Source organism: Arvicola amphibius, chromosome 11 (genome assembly GCF_903992535.2).
Source record: "Arvicola amphibius chromosome 11, mArvAmp1.2, whole genome shotgun sequence".
NCBI lineage: Eukaryota > Metazoa > Chordata > Mammalia > Rodentia > Cricetidae > Arvicola > Arvicola amphibius.
Window position 1 is genome coordinate 4,273,974 of NC_052057.2, and position 20,244 is coordinate 4,294,217.

General features: G+C 39.8%; 1 protein-coding gene across 2 annotated transcripts in view; it reads right to left on the reverse strand.

Annotated features, from left to right (window-relative positions):
- Nucleotides 1-10,406: 10,406 nt before the first annotated feature.
- Asic5 (acid sensing ion channel subunit family member 5) overlaps nucleotides 10,407-20,244 on the reverse strand; it is a 29,251-nt gene continuing 19,413 nt past the window's right edge. The window contains exons 7-10 of one of the 2 annotated variants that reach the window (XM_038348239.1): nucleotides 18,157-18,213; nucleotides 15,756-15,924; nucleotides 13,501-13,592; nucleotides 10,407-12,015 (exon numbers count right to left, since the gene is read on the reverse strand). In XM_038348239.1, coding sequence (XP_038204167.1) covers nucleotides 11,855-12,015; nucleotides 13,501-13,592; nucleotides 15,756-15,924; nucleotides 18,157-18,213 — 479 coding nt within the window. In that variant the 3' untranslated portion in view covers nucleotides 10,407-11,854. The remainder of the gene's footprint in view (nucleotides 12,016-13,500; nucleotides 13,593-15,755; nucleotides 15,925-18,156; nucleotides 18,214-20,244) is intronic. The other variant, XM_038348240.1, reaches the window with a different exon arrangement.

Below are 20,244 nucleotides of genomic sequence, written 5' to 3' on the forward strand. Positions count from 1 at the left end.
GAAAAAGACTGAGCCATCCAACCCTTCCCCTCCCCCAGGCCTAATCAATGGGCTTCTTTGCTGCCATAAGAGGAGTGATGTCACTGCTATGATGTGTTACCTCATAATAGGTAACAACAAAAATCACTGGCTGAAACGCATACCATCACCATCATAACCTAAGGAAAGTCTCTCCCTAGTTTTCCTGGGTATTTTGTTACATGAAGAAGCCGCAAACATGAGGTGTGCTAATAAGCAAAACATCTCTGCCTTTAAAACATTTCCACACAAAATCTCACATCTGGACTGCTCTGGAATGGGTACAAACTGCCCAACCTGAAAAGTTGCCGACCCTTTAAATGGCCCATTTCTTGCTTTTCCCTCGCCATTCCACACTCTCAAATTTCTTTCCTCTCTAAATTCACTTGATTTCTAGTCATTGTCTCTACCCTTCAAAAAGAACAGTGTTGTCTTAGCCGGTGCCACCTGCTAGCTGCTGCCTTTGCAAGGCTGTACCTGCTCTGTCTGGAAGGCCTTTGGCCATGCTGTGATGACAGACTTTTATCGCCTAACTCAAGAGCCTTTCAATAGAGAAGAGGACTCATGTGCTCCATGGTCCCACGGTACTCAACAGAGCACACTGTTTATTCCCTGTCACTGTGAATCTTACAGCCAAAGTACTTCCTCTTTTCCTATGTGTCACCGGAACCCACCACAGATAAGCAGTTGATCAATACTTTCTGTGTGAAGGAACAGAGAGAGTAGTCTGTGGGAGGTAGAAACTGGATTTTCAGGATGAGTGGGAAAGAGATTGGAGGAGAGAAAGGGCTACAGAAAGGCTGTTATTAAGCTATGATTAAACCGGTTCTTGAAGGAAGTCGCGCTCTCATTGGTGCAGGTTGACAGCAGAGAACTAGAGAGTGTGGTTTTAGGGAGTGCTTGTCTTTGGCCTGAGCCTGCACTAAAAATGATGGGAAGTCAGAAGGCCACTGAGAACTCAAGGTTCATAACTCAAAGTTTGTAGTAAGATATAGGCCCAAGGGGACGAGGAGAAAAGTAAGCAGGGGCTACCTGTCCAGTTAGTTGATAGATGACAAGACCTTGAAATGGGACAGAGGGTGCAGAAGGGAGAAGGAATTTCAGGGAAAGGCAAGGAGAATATTAGACATGGGCTGAGGAGTGCCTATGGCTGCCTTTTAGAGAGCAATGACTATTCTCTCGAGGTAGGGTGAAGGAGTGCAGAAATAACACTGGGTCTGTACAGCTTTGGTTTCACACAGTCTGTTAGCCTGTGACCACGATACATCCCCCTAATCTATGTCCTGGTTCTCTGTTAAAAGTGGGAGTACAAGAACCATTGCTGAAATTATTTGTTGGTATATTAAAATGAAGAAATTATAGCGTTAGAGCATGGGTTTGGCATTTTGAGGATAGTGGAAACATAACCAGAGACATGCAAATTCACAAATGGTTGGTGATACACTGTGGATAGTAAACTATGGATAACACATGTCATGATAAAATAGTATCCACAGGCAAAACCTGCAAGGTGTTTCAATATTCAAACAGAAAATTTCCTACAAATTAAACTCAAGTATAAAAGACAGCAGTTGGTCAGTTTGGATTCAAAAGACATTTTCATTAATACATAAAATATGCATGTGTTTTATGTTTCATAACTATTTCATGTTGTTTGAATCTATAACTGACTCACCAAATGATATGCTGGGTTTTTGTCCTTGAATGGAAAGAGGAGTTTTTTGCAAGCTTTGCCTAAGTGGATTTCCTTTTATGTCATTTGCAATGATGGCTGATGAACCTCTAGGGGGCAGCAGAGAATGGCCCATCAAGACCCTGAAGTGTGAGGGAGGGAGACAATTGCTCTCCAAGGATAGAGCTCACCTTCTGTAGCTACTCACTCACCCACTTCCTTGTGCAATCTTGAATTCATTCCCATCCTCCCACAAATCCAGAAGAATGCCACAAAACATCCAGTTTTACCCATCAGGATATAACAAATCTACTTTTAGATATCTTTTTCAGAAATGCTGACCAAGCATTCCCTGCCTGTTCTGTAGGGAGCTCAATAACTTTTTTTTTTTTTTTTAGAACAAGCAATCTGTGATGGAAACGGTAACACAATGCTGCTGTAAGCAGTATTCATCTACCTCCTATCGAAAGCTGTCAAGTATCAATAAGAAATTACTGCTTATTTAAAGCCTTAATTTACCCTAAATTTGAATTTCTATCATAGTAAACAGGAATACACAGTGAATCTGAAGAAAATAGAACGAAACATCCATAGAGAAAAAAGACCCCGAGCCCTGTTATAGTGAGGCCCTCTCTCCCTATGCCCTTCACAGCTCAGTTTATTGGGACCCAGGTTTCTAATCTATAGAAAATTAGCTAATCAGCAGTAAGTCGTACTCTATAATTGTAGCAGTTCTTTGGTAAAAGGCTTGTGGACTCAGGCTGTGAACTTGGTCTGGACCTGGTAGGAATAAGATCTAAAATTTCGACAGCAAGAACTTTAACTCTCCAGATGGAGAGATGAAATTTAACTTCCAAGAAATGAAGAAATCTAAGGCAAGTTGGGTGTCTCCTTGGAAGACTTTTGAATACTGAGTTTTTCATCTGCCTTCTACCTGTCTTTGGAAGCCCTGAGATTACAGATGTTCACTACCACATCTGTTTTTTTGTGGGTTCTGAGGATTCAAACTTCTGCTGACTCTTGTAAGGTGAGCAATTATTCACTGAGCCATCTTTCTAGACCCTGCTTGCTCATTCATGCAGGGAGGATCACAACTGCCCACAAGATAGCTTTAGATCATCGAAGGGAAGAGTCATAGGAAATCAAAATGATAATTTATGAAACATATCCCTCAAAACACATTAGTTTCCCCCTGTGGTTTTGTACCTCACGTAAATAAGTTTCAGCAGAACCACCCATCTCCATAAAGATGGTGACCCCGGACGTGCATGACCACAGCACCCGAGCTGAGCTGGTGATGATGTCACATGCCATGCACGAGTACAAATCAAAGACCTGAGAGCTCTTTCATTTCCACCTCAGTATGTGCCAAGCCTGCTGCTGGGTCCTCTGCTCCCTGGCCAATGCTGGGGCGTGCACAGGTGGCCATGATGAGTCTGTCCTAAATCCTGAGCCAAGGTGAGGACAAGGTCAGAAAAAAATGCAAATCAGGAAAGTTATAAAATCTGTGTTCAGAATCTGACAAGGGGCTTAATTGGCCTCATTTTGTTATTTAAAACTCTCATACTTGTATATAGTATATCTTGATCATATTTCCCACAATTCCTTTCTTCTAGTTCCCACATCAACATACCTCCCCCATCTTCTTCCAAACTTCATGTCTTATTTAATTTCATTTAAATGTGTTATGAGTGTTTGTCCAGATGGATATATGTGCACCAAAAGCTTGCTTGGAGCCCATGGAGTTCAGTAAAGTGTGCCTGATCTCCTGAACCTAGAGTTACAGACAGGTGTTGAACTCCACATGTGTGCTATTTGTTCACAACCACTTAGCTGTCTCTCCAGATCACCATCATCATCACCACCATAATCATCATAATCATTACTATTGTCAGTTTACAGCGAAGAGCTTGTAGCCTTGGGAGTTGTGAAAACTCTCAAGATTGCGCAAAAGTAATTTAAGAAATCATATACTCATTGGTTTTTATTAGATTTTAAGTGTACCACAAAATTGAAATAAATGGCCATTGTCTTGATATATTCTATAACAATTTTTATACAAATACCAATGTTTTGTTTTCAAGTGTGTTTCTTACAAGTAAAATCTAATGAAAATAGAATGTATGATACAAAGCTAGCCACTTAGGGCATGTAAATTTTAAAATTCAAAAATCCCTAGTACTTATTAAAATAATTAAAACATAATAGTTGAATGATATTTTATTAAACCCAGCACAATCAAAATTTATTCCAATATGCAACACCTTTAAAATTGTTAGCTCCAGAGGAAGCCAAGGTTGTACCTTGCATTGACAGGCAAACTGGCCAGTGTTAAGAGTCACCCAGATGGTACTGCTTTTTGAAAGCATTAAGGGGTCACATAGAGCAGCAGAGGCTTGGCAGGCACTGTGGGAGGCCAGGAAAGGCCACTGTTGAAGGTGCAGCCTGAGAGCAGTTGAATGCCCAGTACTGGAGTGGCCATGCAGAGAAGTTGGGGCTGGCTACATGAAGACGACCCGCGAGAAGCTATTGGTGAAAGAGTAGCCCCGTCAAACTAGAAGGCTCCATCATTATGGAGATTCCAGTACCCTGGGATGACCACCCAGAAGAGCAACAGCATTGGGGTGGAGTCTGCGTGAGCTTAGAAGAAAAGCTGTGTGTGCTGGAGAGGGTGGAGCCAGGGAGGTGAGCCAGGCCCTTTAAGGAGCCCAGAAGACGTTGAGTGAATCTCAGATGATCAGACATCAAGTTCTTTTCACTTTTGGAGTTTGGTTTTTCTTTGTTCTGATTGTCATTGTGTCCTGTTGCATCCCTTTTGAAGTGAGAAGGTATCTAATTTAATTCTGATTTGTATGGGAGTTCACAGCTGAAAGGACTTTAAATATTTGAAAGATATTTTGGATTTTTAAAGAGATTGCCGATTTTAAAGAGATTGTAGGATGTTTAAATCCATTTCTGTTTTACAATATGGTATCAATATTATATGCCATCTCAGGGATAAATGAGGCAGGAAAGGTTCTAACTAAAAAGTATTTGTGTTTGTATGCCAAGTTGACAAGGGGTCTGCTGTACCAGCTAGTTTCACATCTATTTTACACAAATGGGAAGAGGAGAGAGACTCAGCTGAGAAAATGGATTCTAAGATCAGGCTGTAGGCAAGTCTGTAGGGCATTTTCTTAATTAGTGATTGATGAGGGAGGCTGGGTCTATTGTGGGTGATATCACCCTTGGACTAGCGGTCTTGGGTTCTATAAGCAAGCTGTTTGAGCAAGCCATGAGGAACAGGTCAGTAAGCAACACTCCTCCATGGCCGTAGGCTACTGCCTCCAGGCACCTTACTCTGTCTGGGTTCCTGTCCTGACTTCCTTCAACGATGAACTGTGATGTGGAAGCATAAGCCAAGCAAACCCTTTCCTCCCCAAGTTTCTGTGGTCATGGTATTTCATCACAGCAACAGGAACCTAACTGAGAAAACAATGGTCTTTGTAAATAAAACCAACAGCATCAGAAAAAGCTTTGCGCTCTTATAGCATGATATTAGTATTTCATTGTTTATAAAGGAATGCATTTATCTAAAGCACTATCATAAAAATTCTACTTTATCTCTTGCTATCACCATCAATTTGTAATCAAGATTTGAAATTCTAGAGAGAAAATAGTGATACTGTTGTTTTCTACATTGTTTTGTAACCATGGTAAGGAAAAGAAAACTAATCACGATTAAATGAGGATCCTGCTTACATAGTAATAAAAGATTTACAGCTCTTTAAACATATTTCATGAAACAAAATTAGGAACAGAGCAGCAGGGAGTTCACATGAGCTAAATTAATAAAAACGGCTTCTATAAACCCCCACTGGAAAAAAATTTGTTGGCTCTTCTACTTGCTTTGTTCCTTCCTAAGTCTGAAATCACAGCTAGAATCCATATTTTCACCACATCTAAAGTCAGCCACATTCCAGGGCTAAGAGCACAGGCGGTGGCCCAGCTCGTCCGTAAGACCTGAAGTGATTTGAAATGTTTGACCAGCTTGTTTTCTCTTTGCTATCAATGTGTCCACCGTGTCAGGTATCAAACAGCAGACCATCACGGGGGAGGATCCAGCCCAAGCAGCAAACAGCAAGACATCATGGATAATAGCTTCTCAAAGCAAAGTTGCTCACCTTGTAGCAACCAGAAAGAAAAGAAGGAAGGGGGGCTTAAGACATAACTCTAGAACAAACACGTCCTTTACTGTCTTGCTCCAACTAGGTCCTGTCTCTAGAATTTTCCACCGCCCACTCACCAATAACGACACCAAACTCTGACCAAACATTGAATTACTGGATTAATCCAGTAATTCAGTCACAGATTTGTTTGTTTGTTTGTTTGTTTGTTTTTTGGCTCAATCACTTCTCTCTGCTGAGATCAGTGCCTGGGGCAAAGACAGCAGAGCTGCTCCTACAGCAGAAACCACAGAGGCACTGCCTTACTCCCTCTGGCTTGTTTAGCCTGGTTTTCTTTTTATTTTTTTTTTATTTATTTTTTTTTAAATATTTATTTATTATGTGTACAATATTCTGTCTGTACGTCTGCAGGCCAGAAGAGAGCACCAGATCTCATTACAGATGGTTGTGAACCACCATGTGGTTGCTGGGAACTGAACTCAGGGCCTTTGGAAGAGCAGGCAATGCTCTTAACCACTGAGCCATCTCTCCAGCCCCCTGGTTTTCTTTTTAAATAATTCTCTCATCACTGAGAATTTTATATAATATATATCTTGATCACGATCGCTCCCACAGCTTCTCCCAGATCAACTACCTTGCTATGTCCAGAAGACCAGCTTTCTTAGGCAGCCTGAGCTTCCCTGTCTAGGGATGGTGCTGCCCACAGTGAGCTGGGGCCCTTGCACTTCAAATCAAGAATCTCTCACAGGTCTGTCCATAAGCTAATCTGACCCACGCACTTCTTCCCAGATGCCTCAAGTTTGGGTCATGTTGACCATCAAAAGGAATCAGTATATGAGCATTTAGGGGAAACCTCACATGTAAATTATAGTGTTTGAAAGAAAAAGTAGTTACTGGATAAAGGAAAATGATAAATGTATATTTATACTTTATTTTGATTTGCAGTGTGCAGCTTTGAACTGAATATTTTACATTTTAACATTCTATGTGCTACAACATAATAGGTAGTGTCAAGAAGAGAAAGAAAAAGTAAATAAAGGGTTCTATGGGAAAAAATTTTAGAAAAATACAAAACCGTAAACTGGTCCTTTCTCTAAGTTGCTAACATTAGCAACGGAATATTTTGAGATGACAAAGGAGATCTCATTCCCACTTGACAGCTTTGCTGTTTTTGGTGAACTGGAATTATGAGACACTAAGTGGCACCTATTATCCAATGACAAAGTTAAGGTTCTTTGTAAAGACCTAGTTCTTCAGGGAGTCCCTACCCACATGATACTTTTCTTTGTATTCCTGTTAGGGATGACCCAACTGTCAACTCAACCTATCCTTCCACACTTGGCAGGGATATTCTCAAAGTATGCCTGGAAGGAGAAATCTGAGATGGTGAAGACCAGAAGATCTGAATACCCATGCAGAGATGAACACATTTTTAAAGGACTTGTACTCAACCAAATATTCCAGAATTACAAGAATCTTCCAGGCTTCTGGAAGCAAGTGTCTACCATGCTAAGTGTGTTCTTGTCTGTGAATTTACTGATGTTTCTCCGGATTCATCAGCATTTAACATTCAAAATCCCTTGGCTCCAGATCATAGCACATGTTGACATTTAATGACCTTTTAGTGTTTCTGTTCAAAAAAACAGTAGCGACATTTTAAGTCATACCATTCCTTTTTGAAGTTTGTGTTTCCTTAAACGTTGTTCAGAACTGGAAGTAATAATTTAACCTCAAAAGCATGAGCGTAGAGGGCACACGGTCCTTGTGCACACAGATGCACATGAGGGAAACCAGGCAAGTTAAACAGGCAGGCTTAGCTCCTAGAGGAAGATGTCTACCTATTTTCCACCCGGAATGTTGGGAATGGTTGTCCTTTACAACCTGGTGATCCTCTGCTCTCTGTGGGGCCAGGCTTCAGACTCCCCAGACTGTCATCTTTGTTTACCCCAGACTCCCCCTGCTGTCCTGCAAGACCGTGAGCATTGCATCTCAGGCCACCCTTATGAAAGATGTCATTTGTGCTTTACAGAAACCAAGGTGACGTCCATGTTATCATAGGGCCAAGTTGCTCCTAACTCCCATAGGCAAATGTTTGCCTCAGTCAATTTCTCCCATGACTCGTCTAGAGCAGCATCTCTGACTTGACAGAACCCATCTTTTGGAAGAGCTCATGTGGACTTTGTAAAGAGTTGGTATCCAAACAGGACTTAAGCTTTTTTGTGTACACAGGTGAATTGTCAACAGGAAACATTTTCCCAAAATTATGCTGTTCTTAAATATGGCTAAAATTAGCCACCTTATGGCAGGTTCGAGACAGTGGAACTAGCCTAGCTCCCTACTTCTGACTAAACTGGATTTTCTTCTTGCCTCACATAGATCTGCATTCGCAACATGACTTTTAATATGCTGCAGGAACACAATCCTTGTAATAATCTGTTAGTTGTTCATGTATACATCTTCACTATTTTATTCATGAGGAAATCAGAGTGCATTAACTTTGGTGGATGTACCTAAATCAGAAAGTGGGAGGTAAAGTCAGTGCCTATACTCAGCAACTGCAAGCCAGAACTCAGGCTCCCACCCAATGTTCAAACCCCCACAATAAGAAATAAATCAGCAGTATCTTCTAGGTGTGACAGACCTCTAGTCAGGCAGAGACTTTTACACACACAGGACAGGTGCATTCCCCTAAGTCGCCACTGCTACTGCCTCTGTCATCACCTCATTCTCCCTCCCATCCCTTCTCTTCCTCCTTCCTTCTGTCTTTTCTTCCATCCTTCGCTTCCATTGCCTCCTCTTCCTTTCTCTTTTCTTCCTTTTTTTGGTTAAATTTTTCATTTTTGCTCATGTCTCAAGGGACAGTCCACCATGGTGCTGTGAAATAATGGCAGGAATTTAAACCCAGACCTAGCTACATCCTCAGTCGGGAATCAGAGATGTCAATGCTTCTATTCAACCTTCTGTTCATTTGTTTAGATTTTTAAAGTATGTTTATCCATTGACAATTTTATATGTGCACACAGCATATCTTAAGCATATCTACTCCTATTTTCCCCTCTCTCCCAAACTACCCCAAACATGTCCCCTTCAATTTTCATTTACTTCTATATTTTGTTGTAACCCACTGAGTCCAGTTAGTGCTACCTGCTGGGGTGTTGACTGATCTTATTGACCTGGCCTTGTATAGAGCTTGTGCAAGCAATCATAACTCCAGTGAGTTCATAAGTGCCATGACCATGTCGTGTGCAGAAGACAGCATCCTGTGGAACTCCTTCCTGGTCTCTGGATCTTATAGTCGGACCCAACTCTAAGTCTGGTACAATGTCTCACAATGTCCTTGCAGAGCGAGAGGGTTGAAATAGAGGTCTCCTTAGTGCTGAGCTGTCAGCGGTCAGTGATTCACAAACTGCCCTGCTAAACTAACCTTCATAAATATGTTTAAACGTATCTAAAAGTGTTACTTAATATATGTGATTATCTGATGAGATCATGAGACAAGAGTTAATGAATTATGCTCAAGGAGAAGCAGCACAATAGTGTTTTAAGAAACTGCATTCCGTCACTGTATCCCCTGATACAATTTGTTGAGGAGCAGTGCAGAGTCCTAGGAGTTGGTTGTCCTTCCAGAGGTGAGGTCACAGGTTAGGAAGATAATGGAGGATAAGACAGATGGAGACTCTAAGACAGTAAAGTCCCTTGTTCACAGAGCTAGTGTATCAGGCTGGCGTGTAATGGCTGCTCTCACTGGCATCTCCTGCTCCTTAACCTACAGACTTCACTTTGTTATTAGCTCTGATATTCAGCTATACCAGAGCTGCACCTTCCAACTGCTGCTCTTGATTATCAGCAGTGACCTTGGCTTTTCTCTAAGACTAAGTGAACTGGTTTGTGTCGGATTGCCAGCTCAGTGGATTTTGGCACTGACAGTTACAGGCTTTAGTACCGAGATTTTGATCATCAAGCCACTCAAGCATCCTTTCCCTGCCAGCTTCTGAGAAGAGGACATTCAGCATTTGTTTCTAACTCCTTCCTCCTGGCTCCACTTTTGTGTTACGAAACTCATCCCATGGGGCAAGGCAGGGAATGTCCCACACTACCTATGATGCCGGATCTAAAGATGGGAGCATCTTTGCACTCTGAAAAAAGAAGTCACTGTCTCTGCCGTCGTGAACTTCAGTTTCCTCTCTGCTGTTGCTTTTCAGAAATTCCCAAAGTCTCATGGTTTTGCTTTAGTATTTTCACCTCATGTTCCTTATTATTCATTGTGTATTGCTCAATACAGGTTCCTCCTTGTGTTAACTCAGCTTTTTGCTCATTTATATGCACATATGACTTCTACCAAACAGATCATAGACTGAGGATGTCATGTGACCTATCCTTTTTTGATAAGAGATTGCATAAGGTGTTTGATTTTGTTATTACATCAGCTTCTGTTTGGGTCAAGAGTGTTTAACATATGGGGGTGGCTCATTGCTGCAATCATTCCCCAAGATTGATCTTACCACAGATTTCACAATGCTCTTGGAAGTTTTTCCACTTTCCTCAAGGTGACATTTAAATTAACTTTTATTTTTAAAGCACAGATTTTAGTTTCTCACCACCAATTCCCAAACAGATAGCACTCATTTAAATGACAGGAATTATCCGGATTCTGGGCACCAGTGTAAACAGTTGATAATATTCATTCTGAAAGTGTCTTTCACGTCAGTCTGTGATGATTGTCAGGCCATTTCTCTCTAACTACCTGAGCCACAAAGAGTGGCGATACCATGCAGCCAAGCAGCCAGGAAGAAAATGTAACCAAACAATATGACCTAGAGAGAACTGGGAATTAGATCGATATTGTTTTTTGCTGCAGACTGAAACTAGGTCCTCACACAAACCTAATCACAAACTGCACGCTCAGCTCGGGAATTAGAGTTTTGACTTGATTATCGTTCTGTGTATTAAAGAAGGCTTTTGAGTGATTCTCTATTGAATGAGCATTCCGAGACTGAAAGTGGTTGATCACCTAAAGCATAACAAATGGAACCGTTGGATTTTTGTCTAGATTAAGTGCATAAGAGTTACTAGAAGGGAATGAAGAAACACTAGAGCCCTCTTTACCACAGATTTGGATTCATAACATCAATGTAATTGAAAATGGAATCACCTGTACAAGAAACAGATTCCCGCGTTCCCTAGTCAGTTATAATAAAACTATGCAGAAGGAACAAAAATGCTGATTTAATAAAAAGTATTCCGAGAAAGTTTAGAAAGCATAAATTATGTACACTAGTTCCTAAATGAACAATTGTCTTAATGATCCATTGTTCTAGCTTTGATTTTGATGTTATGATAAAAATACCCTCACAAAAAGCAACCAAGGAAGAAAGGATTTCTTTGACTTAGAATTCCAGATCACAGTCCATCCCTGAGTGAGAGTCAAGGCAGGAACTTCAAACTTGACATCCACAGTGAAGAGCAGAGAAGGGATAGATGCTTGACTGCTTGTTGCCTTCAGTAGCTTCCTTTAGTCTTTAAGTTCAGGCCCAGCCTAGGGAATGATGCTGCCTATACTGAGCTGCTTCAGTCAACAGCAGATATGTCCACGGGCCAACCCAGACTATATCATTCTTCAACAGGACTATTTGTGGGCGATTCTAGGTTGTGGCAGGTTGACATTTAAAATAATCCTCACAACCATGTACAGTTCAATAGATGTGATTACCATATCTGGTTATAAAATATATTTTTCCATTCATTATTATATAAAGGTAAAGGATGCCTATTATGTAATTGTTACTATTTTCCATGCCCAGTTTACAATAGAATTAGACAAATACAGACTATATTAAACAATACAGGTAGAGAAGGATGTATACAGAAATAGGAATCTTCAATGATTAGACCTTCCAAACTATGACATAAAGTCCATAACAATGAATGAGCCATTATAATTATATGTATTATGAAAAGAAAAAACAATACTTTGTTCTAACATAATATTAACATTCTTCTATACTGCCTGAGGTGGAGAAGACCTCTGGATCATTTCAAGTATTTTCAGCAAAAGGAAAATGAATATCCAGTAGAAATTGGTCAATACATATTCAATAATTTCTATAATTGTAATCAGACTAGCTCCACAAAATAGGCCCAGCTGACCACCAACATCAGCTGTAATAAAAATCAAAAAAATTACATATTTATAAAACATAAGTAAACATTGTTATACTATACATTATTTGAGTTCAATAAGTTGATAATGGCTGACATGTGAATATACATCATATTTTGAAATATAAAGTAATACAAACTAATAATGCCTGACAGCAGTATTCACACAAATCATCTCCAACAGAAGAAGGTATGAAACTGTTTCCATAGATTGAATTTAGACTTTGGAAGATCTGAATGCCAGGTAAAACTAACTACAATGTAATATGCACTCCTGAAATGCAAAGCAGAACTGGATCTTGGTACCATATGGTCTTACAGGATCCATGCTGTTTTTCAAGAATATAATTTCCATGCAAATTACCCTGCTAGGGTCCTAATTATATTTTGTATTAAAGCATTCATCTTGGTCCATTTAACCAAAAATATATTTAAAACACTGCATTTTAAAAAAAATGTTCTTAATTTACATTGGCATATACATTTATGTTTGAACAGTTTATAAGTGTGCAGTTCTAAAAGACAGTGCACACTCTTTTCCTTCATTGCCACCTCTAAAACCTTCCCTCATTCCCCAGAATGCCTCTGGAAACTAATGCCCTAATTTCTTCCACCCATGGAGCCCAGCAACCACCCTTTTGTTTCTCCCCAATCCCTGCTTTAGTACTGCCTTCTAAGATTATGTTTGTTCATAGTCCACCTGTACTCGTCTTTAGGAAACGGATGTTAAGTGTTCTGTTTTTTCTGCAGGACTCTTAAAGAATTGGGATAATTCCTTGCGAACTCACTCTCATTGGCTCCATCTGACTAAGCTGATGCCTGAACTGAATGTTCTCCCCTGACTCCTGTGTGACTTCCTCTAGTGTGTAACTGGAGCTAGGAAATCAGCAGTTGGTTAAAGACTCCATATTGTAATAGCATAAGCTGAAAGTGGCCATAAAGGGAATACATAGGATTGCTTGCTTTGGAACTTTCTTCCCCCTCCCTGGGGGAGGGCTTTTCCCTTTGAGAAAGGCCGAAGATTTGAACCTCCTGAAACACTCTACAGTAGTCACATGATGGGGGCAGCCTGAAGGGAAGATAACTGAGGGAAACTCAAGAATACACATCAGAGCCGGGCGGTGGTGGCGCACGCCTTTAATCCCAGCACTCGGGAGGCAGAGGCAGGCGGATCTCTGAGTTCGAGGCCAGCCTGGTCTACAAGAGCTAGTTCCAGGACAGGCTCTAAAAAAGCTGCAGAGAAACCCTGTCTCGAAAAACAAAAAAACAAAAACAAAAAAACAAAACAAAAAAAAAGAATACACATCAGTGGCTGCTTTGGCAAAATCCTGTGTGGCGGAGTCACTGGTGATTCCTAGGGAGGATAAACACTTAGTCCCTAAGTCACTCATAAGAGACAGGGTAATTGATCCTTCTTCCACCACTGATACCCTAACCAACCTCTGAACAGGAAACGAGAGCTGAGGAAGAAGTCAACAGACTTACCGAGTAACTCAGGGACGCTCACTGCCTTCTGTTGCTGTGTTATCTTATAGTTTAAGTCACTATAGTTTATTTCAATGTTCACAAGATTCTCACTGGGGGTGGAAACAGAATGAACAGAGCTTACAGCTGTCACCACTACTTTTAATCCCCGTTAGATTCAAAAGCTATTTACCATTGCATTAGATCCAGCATGTATGAGCTCAGTGTTAATCCCTTTAGCATTATCTGGAAGGCACTCTTGCTATGGGGACATTTGGGGAAAAAGAGAAAGAAAACAGCCCCCAACATAATGTTTCTTTGCTTCATTCTTGAGAAATTGAAGAAAGACAGTACATGTGATCATCTAATTGTGGCCCATTACATTTATAAATTTTGGATTATAACTTTAATTGAATTTGTGACTTTTCCAAGTTGCCTAAAAATTATCCTAAAGTACCACCATCTTTTCCTTGTTCTATTAGTATAGTAGAGCTGAGTTCACAGGTTTTGGTGAGAAATTAAATATGGACCAAAGTAGAAGCTGCCCTGCTGATAAGTGTGCAATTTCCCATTTATTGTTGACATACTTGAGCAAAGATTTTATTAATGCCCTCTGTAAACCTTCATGTCCAGAGTGGTTCAATATGACATTAAAAAACCTGTATTGGTATAGTCAAGGGTCCCAACTCTTTCTACCAAGACCTCTGCTTTGAATTCCAGTCGTGTATTTGATTGGTTTTTGGTAATTCCACTTGCTGTCTAATTTAGCATACTCCAACACATTCCAAGGCAAACCCTTGCTATTTTTCATTTAGCACCCCCATGTGGTCTAACAGAAACCCTGTTTGTGGAACCATCAGCATCTCTATGGAGTCCCATTGCCACACACACTAACTTCTCTTCCCATTGTCTCCAAGGCCTTCGTACTCGAGAGAGTTATAGGTATCTGACTGGAGATTGTGCATAACGCAAACAATTTGCGTTACTGTACACCTCAGCAAATACCCTCTGTTCTTCATACAATAACTAATTGTTCTTCTACCTGCTGAATCAGGACACTCTGGCTGCTCTCCCTGATACTCACAGGGAAACATCTGCACGAACTTTTGAGAGACACAGCTGTAGAGTTTGGTTCACTTCTGCTTAAAGTCTTTCCCACAAATCTGAAGGCAAGTCTTTTTTTTTCCTCCAACTTCTCTGGAAGACTTTCCCTCTCTTTTCTGTTACAGCATCTAGCATTTTATTTAACTTACATACTTATGATCCATTTCCACAGCAATAGAAATATGTCCAATAAGATGTAGCTTGTAAGCCGGGTGGTGGTGGCGCACGCCTTTAATCCCAGCACTTGGGAGGCAGAGGCAGGCGGATCTCTGTGAGTTCGAGGCCAGCCTGGTCTACAAGAGCTAGGTCCAGGACAGGCTCTAAAAGAGCTGCAGAGAAACCCTGTCTTGAAAAAAAAAAAAAAAAAAAAAAAAAAAAGAAAGAAAGAAAAAAAAAGATGTAGCTTGTAAACTTCATTAAGGAATTCCCATGCCTACCAAAGCCTTCAACTCTGAACCTCTGAACACCCAACACATGCTTTTTATATATTTGTTAAAATTGCAACAGCGTAAAGGTGGACTTAACCAACAGGTGGCTAAATATTAACCTGTCTCTGCTGTAAAATGAAATTGAAATCAATTATCACATAATTTTTAGACAGCAAAAACAATCTTAATGAAGAAAGGGCTCTATTAGCAATGCTTCCTGAAACATGGCATTCTCTAACATATCTAAGAAGTATAGCTCTAAACCAATTTCCTTATTTGTTTACTGTTTGGGGAGTCAATACTCTAATATACTTAGTTTGAAATGCACCATTAATATGTGTTAATTTCCATTAGTCTAATGTTAGGTAACAGGAAAATGTACAATATTTAGATAGCTCATCAGATGAAGTTATATTTACAAGTGATATAACAGCTATCAAAATGAGAGAAGTTACAGTGTCGTCATGGGAATTCAGAAATTTTACTAAACGTTCCTGACTTCCTGTTCTCCATTGTGCTCTTAATTTGCACACACACTGATAATACGGTTTAACTTCCTAAGCTGAAATAAGGGGCTAATAGATGTGACTGAACCCACTCTAAAGTCCCATTGTCATCATGGTTAGCTCAATGACCTCCAAACTGCCTTCCTCGACTGACCACCGCGTCATTTCCTGAAACCTCAAATGTTCATTAAAGAACTTCATGTTAATCATGATTAATTTGTAAGATTAACCAGATTACCTGAGATATTCTTGGCTTTGATTCAATTTCTTTGCAAGAAACTTTAATGCTCTCTGGCTTGGGAAAGTAGAATAGGAAACAGTAGCTGGGTATTCTGTTTCTTCGCATGACACGGGGCAGCTAGAGTTGTGTGTTCCCATGGTGCACAGCCCCTTGAGCTCAATGTGGTCTGAAATAGAGATGAGAGCCGAGAGCAGCGTACTCAGACAAGACTCCACAACCGGAACTCTGTGCCTTCTCAGGCTCAGCGCATCTTTTGTATTTAAAAAGAACTCGTTAACTATGCCCACAACCTCAGTCAAACGTGTTTGTATTTTAATGTTAAATAACAGGGAAGAATATGAAATCATTGTAATCCTTGATTCACCGAGTCGCTGGGGTCAGATCTTCATTAGGAATGAGAAATTTCAGGACGTTCCTGAATTTCTATAGAAGATCAACTGTTGGGATGGAACAGGATTGAGAGTGGTGTGTGCCATGTCTCTTTGAGAGGAACCCGCAGACATAATTCTGAAGGTCTTAACTACACTTTAGACTTTTTCTGTGGTCCCCTTAGCTTTTCCGATGGTCACTGAGGTTCTTTTTCAACCAGGTCGCCACCTTTTCTTCTACACCGGCACACTACTACACATTCCTACACACATACACACAATCCAGCACATCCATGTACTCACATGTGCTGTTTTCAAGCAGACACGTGCATGCATGTGCTTTGACACATGTGTATACAGTAACACCCTACACATAAACTCATAACCACACACGTATTCTGCACACTGTAATCACATAATTGTATAAACAGCTTTGGGATCCTGTTATCCCATGGCCGTCCCCAAACAATGACTGTATGTATTATTTGTTTTCCCAGGTTCTTCTTGCTTTCATCAGTGATTGGAAAACAAACTTGACAACATAGTTTTTATTCTTTGTTTTCAATATGGCATTATGGAATTTGTGTAATTGGTTTGGAAACTAAAGAATATAAATCTACTTTATATCCAGACCTTGAAATATTTGATCACCATTTAAAAGAAAAATGTTTCTTCTGCTGCTGCCATCTTAAAGATATTTCTACAATGGCTTAGAAAAGACTTTCATAAAAGAGTGCAATGGTTAGTTTTGTCTACTTGACAAAATCTAGAAACACCTGAGAAGGGAATTTCAATTTGGGATTCTGTAGATTGTGTTGGCCTGTGGGCATTTCTATGGTACATTTATTGTTTATATTAATTGTGGGAAGTCCCACCCACTCTGGGTGGAACCATTTAAGGGATCTTGAACCACATGAGAAACTAAACTAAGAACAAGTGTGTGTTTATCAGTTCACTCTTCTGTGGTTGTAGTAAGATCAGCTCTTTCTAGCTCCTTCTGCCTTGACCTCCCTATGGGTCACAGACTGTATGAAACCTGGAACTGAGTTAAAATAAATCCTTTGTCCCCTGGGATGTTTAGGTAAGTTGCTATATTCCAAATTAATTCAAAGGGAATGCATATATTTTAAGAGGGCAATCAATGATTTAAAAACAAATATAATGTATATGGAACAAATTGTACAAGCATAGAATATAATAAAAATTTGGGGTCCATGCAAAGTTTAGGCAAAATAAATTTGTTTAGGTTGTAGTTATGATTTTGTTTACACAAAAATGTTAAATGTGACACGTGTTTAATTAAAAGAATGGTTCTAAAAATAGATTTTCAAACAAGCTTCACCTGAATTTTATATGAATATTTGATCAAACTGTGAAAATATTTCAGTACTCAAATAAAGTGAAGACTATTTAGAAAGACTTGGAAAGAAAACCCTGAGTGCTTGCTGGCAACTCTGTCATCCTGTGCCTTTAACTTAGAGATTTCCTGTAGTCAGTGAATTTTCTTTTACTGTGTTTATATAGTGAGTGCTATGGAATGTTTTAAAAAAAATTTTATATAGCTTTTTTTCCTTTTTCATCTCCAGGATATCCAGAGTTATTTCTTCTTATCTTGTAACTAAACAATTTTAATATAATCCTTGAAAGTTGTGGAATATTCCTATACACTGTATGAATATTTGTCACTGTGGTTAGTTTAATAAAGAAGCTGACTGGCCAATAGCTGAACAGAATAAGGTTTGGCAGGAGAGCCAAACAGATATCGTTGGGAAGGAAAAAGAAGGAGTCTGGCATAGTAAGCAGATGCAGAGAGAAGCAAGATGAATATGCTGTACTGAGAAAAGGTACCAAGCCACAAGGCAAAGCATATATAAGAAATATGGGTTAAATTAAATATAAGAGTTAGCTAGTAATAAGCCTGAACTATTGACTGAGCATTTGTAATTAATATTAAGTTTCCATGTTGGTTATTTGGGTACTGAATGGTAGGAAAAAATGTCTGCCAACAGAAAGTAAAACAAACCACTTACCAATGATAGGAGATACACAGTTGTAGTGTTTTAGTAGATTGCACTCGACACCGTTTCCTTAAAAACAGTAATTGTAACATATAAAGGGTTTTCTTAAAATTCTCCCATTAGAAAAGACAATAAAGCTTTGAAATGTGCACCTATCAGGGTAGGTGATTTGGGGGATCAATCCTGAACATTGTTATTTGAGTTCACTGGAGTCTTTGTATTTGAGGATGCATTTTTTTTTTTTTTTTTTTTTTTTTTTTTTTTTTTTTTTTTTTTTTTGGTTTTTCGAGACAGGGTTTCCCTGTAGTTTCTAGAGCCTGTCCTGGAACTAGCTCTTGTAGACCAGGCTGGCCTTGAACTCAGAGATCTGCCTGCCTCTGCCTTCCGAGTGCTGGGATTAAAGGCGTGTGCCACCACCGCCCGGTTTGAGGATGCATTTGATTGAATTCAGAACCTCAAACATTCTAAGTTCCTCCAGCTCCGAGACAGCCACCTCCAGTACTGAGCTACATATGGGGCCCAGGTTTTTGATAAAATCAGCAACCCAAATTAGAAGCACGTTCCTTTTCTGTATCTTTATCCATCCTTCATATGGATATTTTATTCTACAAAATATAAACACGCAAACATGTCAGAATCTAGAGAAAGGAACTGTTGAGAAGACCACTATTTTGGGGTCCTTTTCATTTGTACCCTTCAAGTCTTTTTTAAACTGTTTGTAAATTTTAATTTTACAATAGCTTCCACAGTTCTCATTTTATCATGTTCATAATCTTATGTAAAAATTATTTTTCCAGATGAATTAAGCCCAAGAAGGTGACTTATACCAGACCATGATGTTAGAGAAGCCTTGGGGTACTCTATCTTGTATCCCTGCTACCTCTGAATATTAGCTTATTGTTTATTAATATTTATATATCTTTACACACATTAACCACCTTTAGGGTGGCAGTTATCTACGAGTTGCAATTTTGTCAAATCTCCATCTCCAAAAATATATACATTACAATTCATAATAGTTGCAAAATTACAGTTATAAAGTAGTAATGAAAATAATATGCTTGGAGTCACCACAACATGAATTACATGAAAGGATCACAACACTAGGAAGGTAGAGAACTGCTATAGAGGGGGTTGGATTAGTTCATGTAGTTTGCCAATATTTGTTATGTATCTGCTGTAAATCTTGAGACAAAGAAAAATCAATTTATGGTCTACTTAAGTTTACTCTCTAAGCCGATTTTAAAAACATGGACTTTTTATGTAACCAGATATTTCTTTGTTGGTATAACCCAAGTGGTCTCTGAGGTTATCCACAATGTTTACTCAATCTTCAAAATCTTGAGGAGACTGAACAGTTTTCACAATGCCTGTGAGGCTGTAGAAGACTGTACTCCAAATTTAGGAAGTTTAAAAGACAAGGATGAGGAGGGTAAGGAAAGAAAGGAACGAGCGTGAGGGAGAGAGAGGGAACACCCTGGAGAGGGAGGGAGAGAGGGGGAACACCCTGGAGAGGGAGGGAGAGAGGGGGAACACCCTGGAGAGGGAGGGAGAGAGGGGGAACACCCTGGAGAGGGAGGGAGAGAGGGGGAACACCCTGGAGAGGGAGGGAGAGAGGGGGAACACCCTGGAGAGGGAGGGAGAGAGAGGGAACCCTGGAGAGGGAGGGAACCTTGGAGAGAGATGGGGAGGAAAAGAGAAAGAACGAAAAGTAGGAATAGTGTGCTAGGGCACACTTTTCATCTTTCCTTTCTGTTTGTTGAAACAACATTTCTGTGAGCTTTTATTAAGATAAAGATGAAGTAGATAGAGGGAGGAGCATATATCCACCCAGAGACAGACAGACACTATGAGCACTCTAGAGAGGCTACAGATTTATTCTCCCCATGGCTACTTTAATAACTCATCTTTTTATGGACATGCTAAGGAAAGGCAATAGAATATAAATCAAATTGTTCCTCATTTTTATAGATTTTATCTATGTTTTCTATTACTTTATCCTCAGGACTCTGCTCAGCAGGACACAATTTTTCCCAGGTTATAGGAAGTACAGAAAGATGTGGCATCAGGTAGATGAGAAAGTATTAAATCAGACCCAAG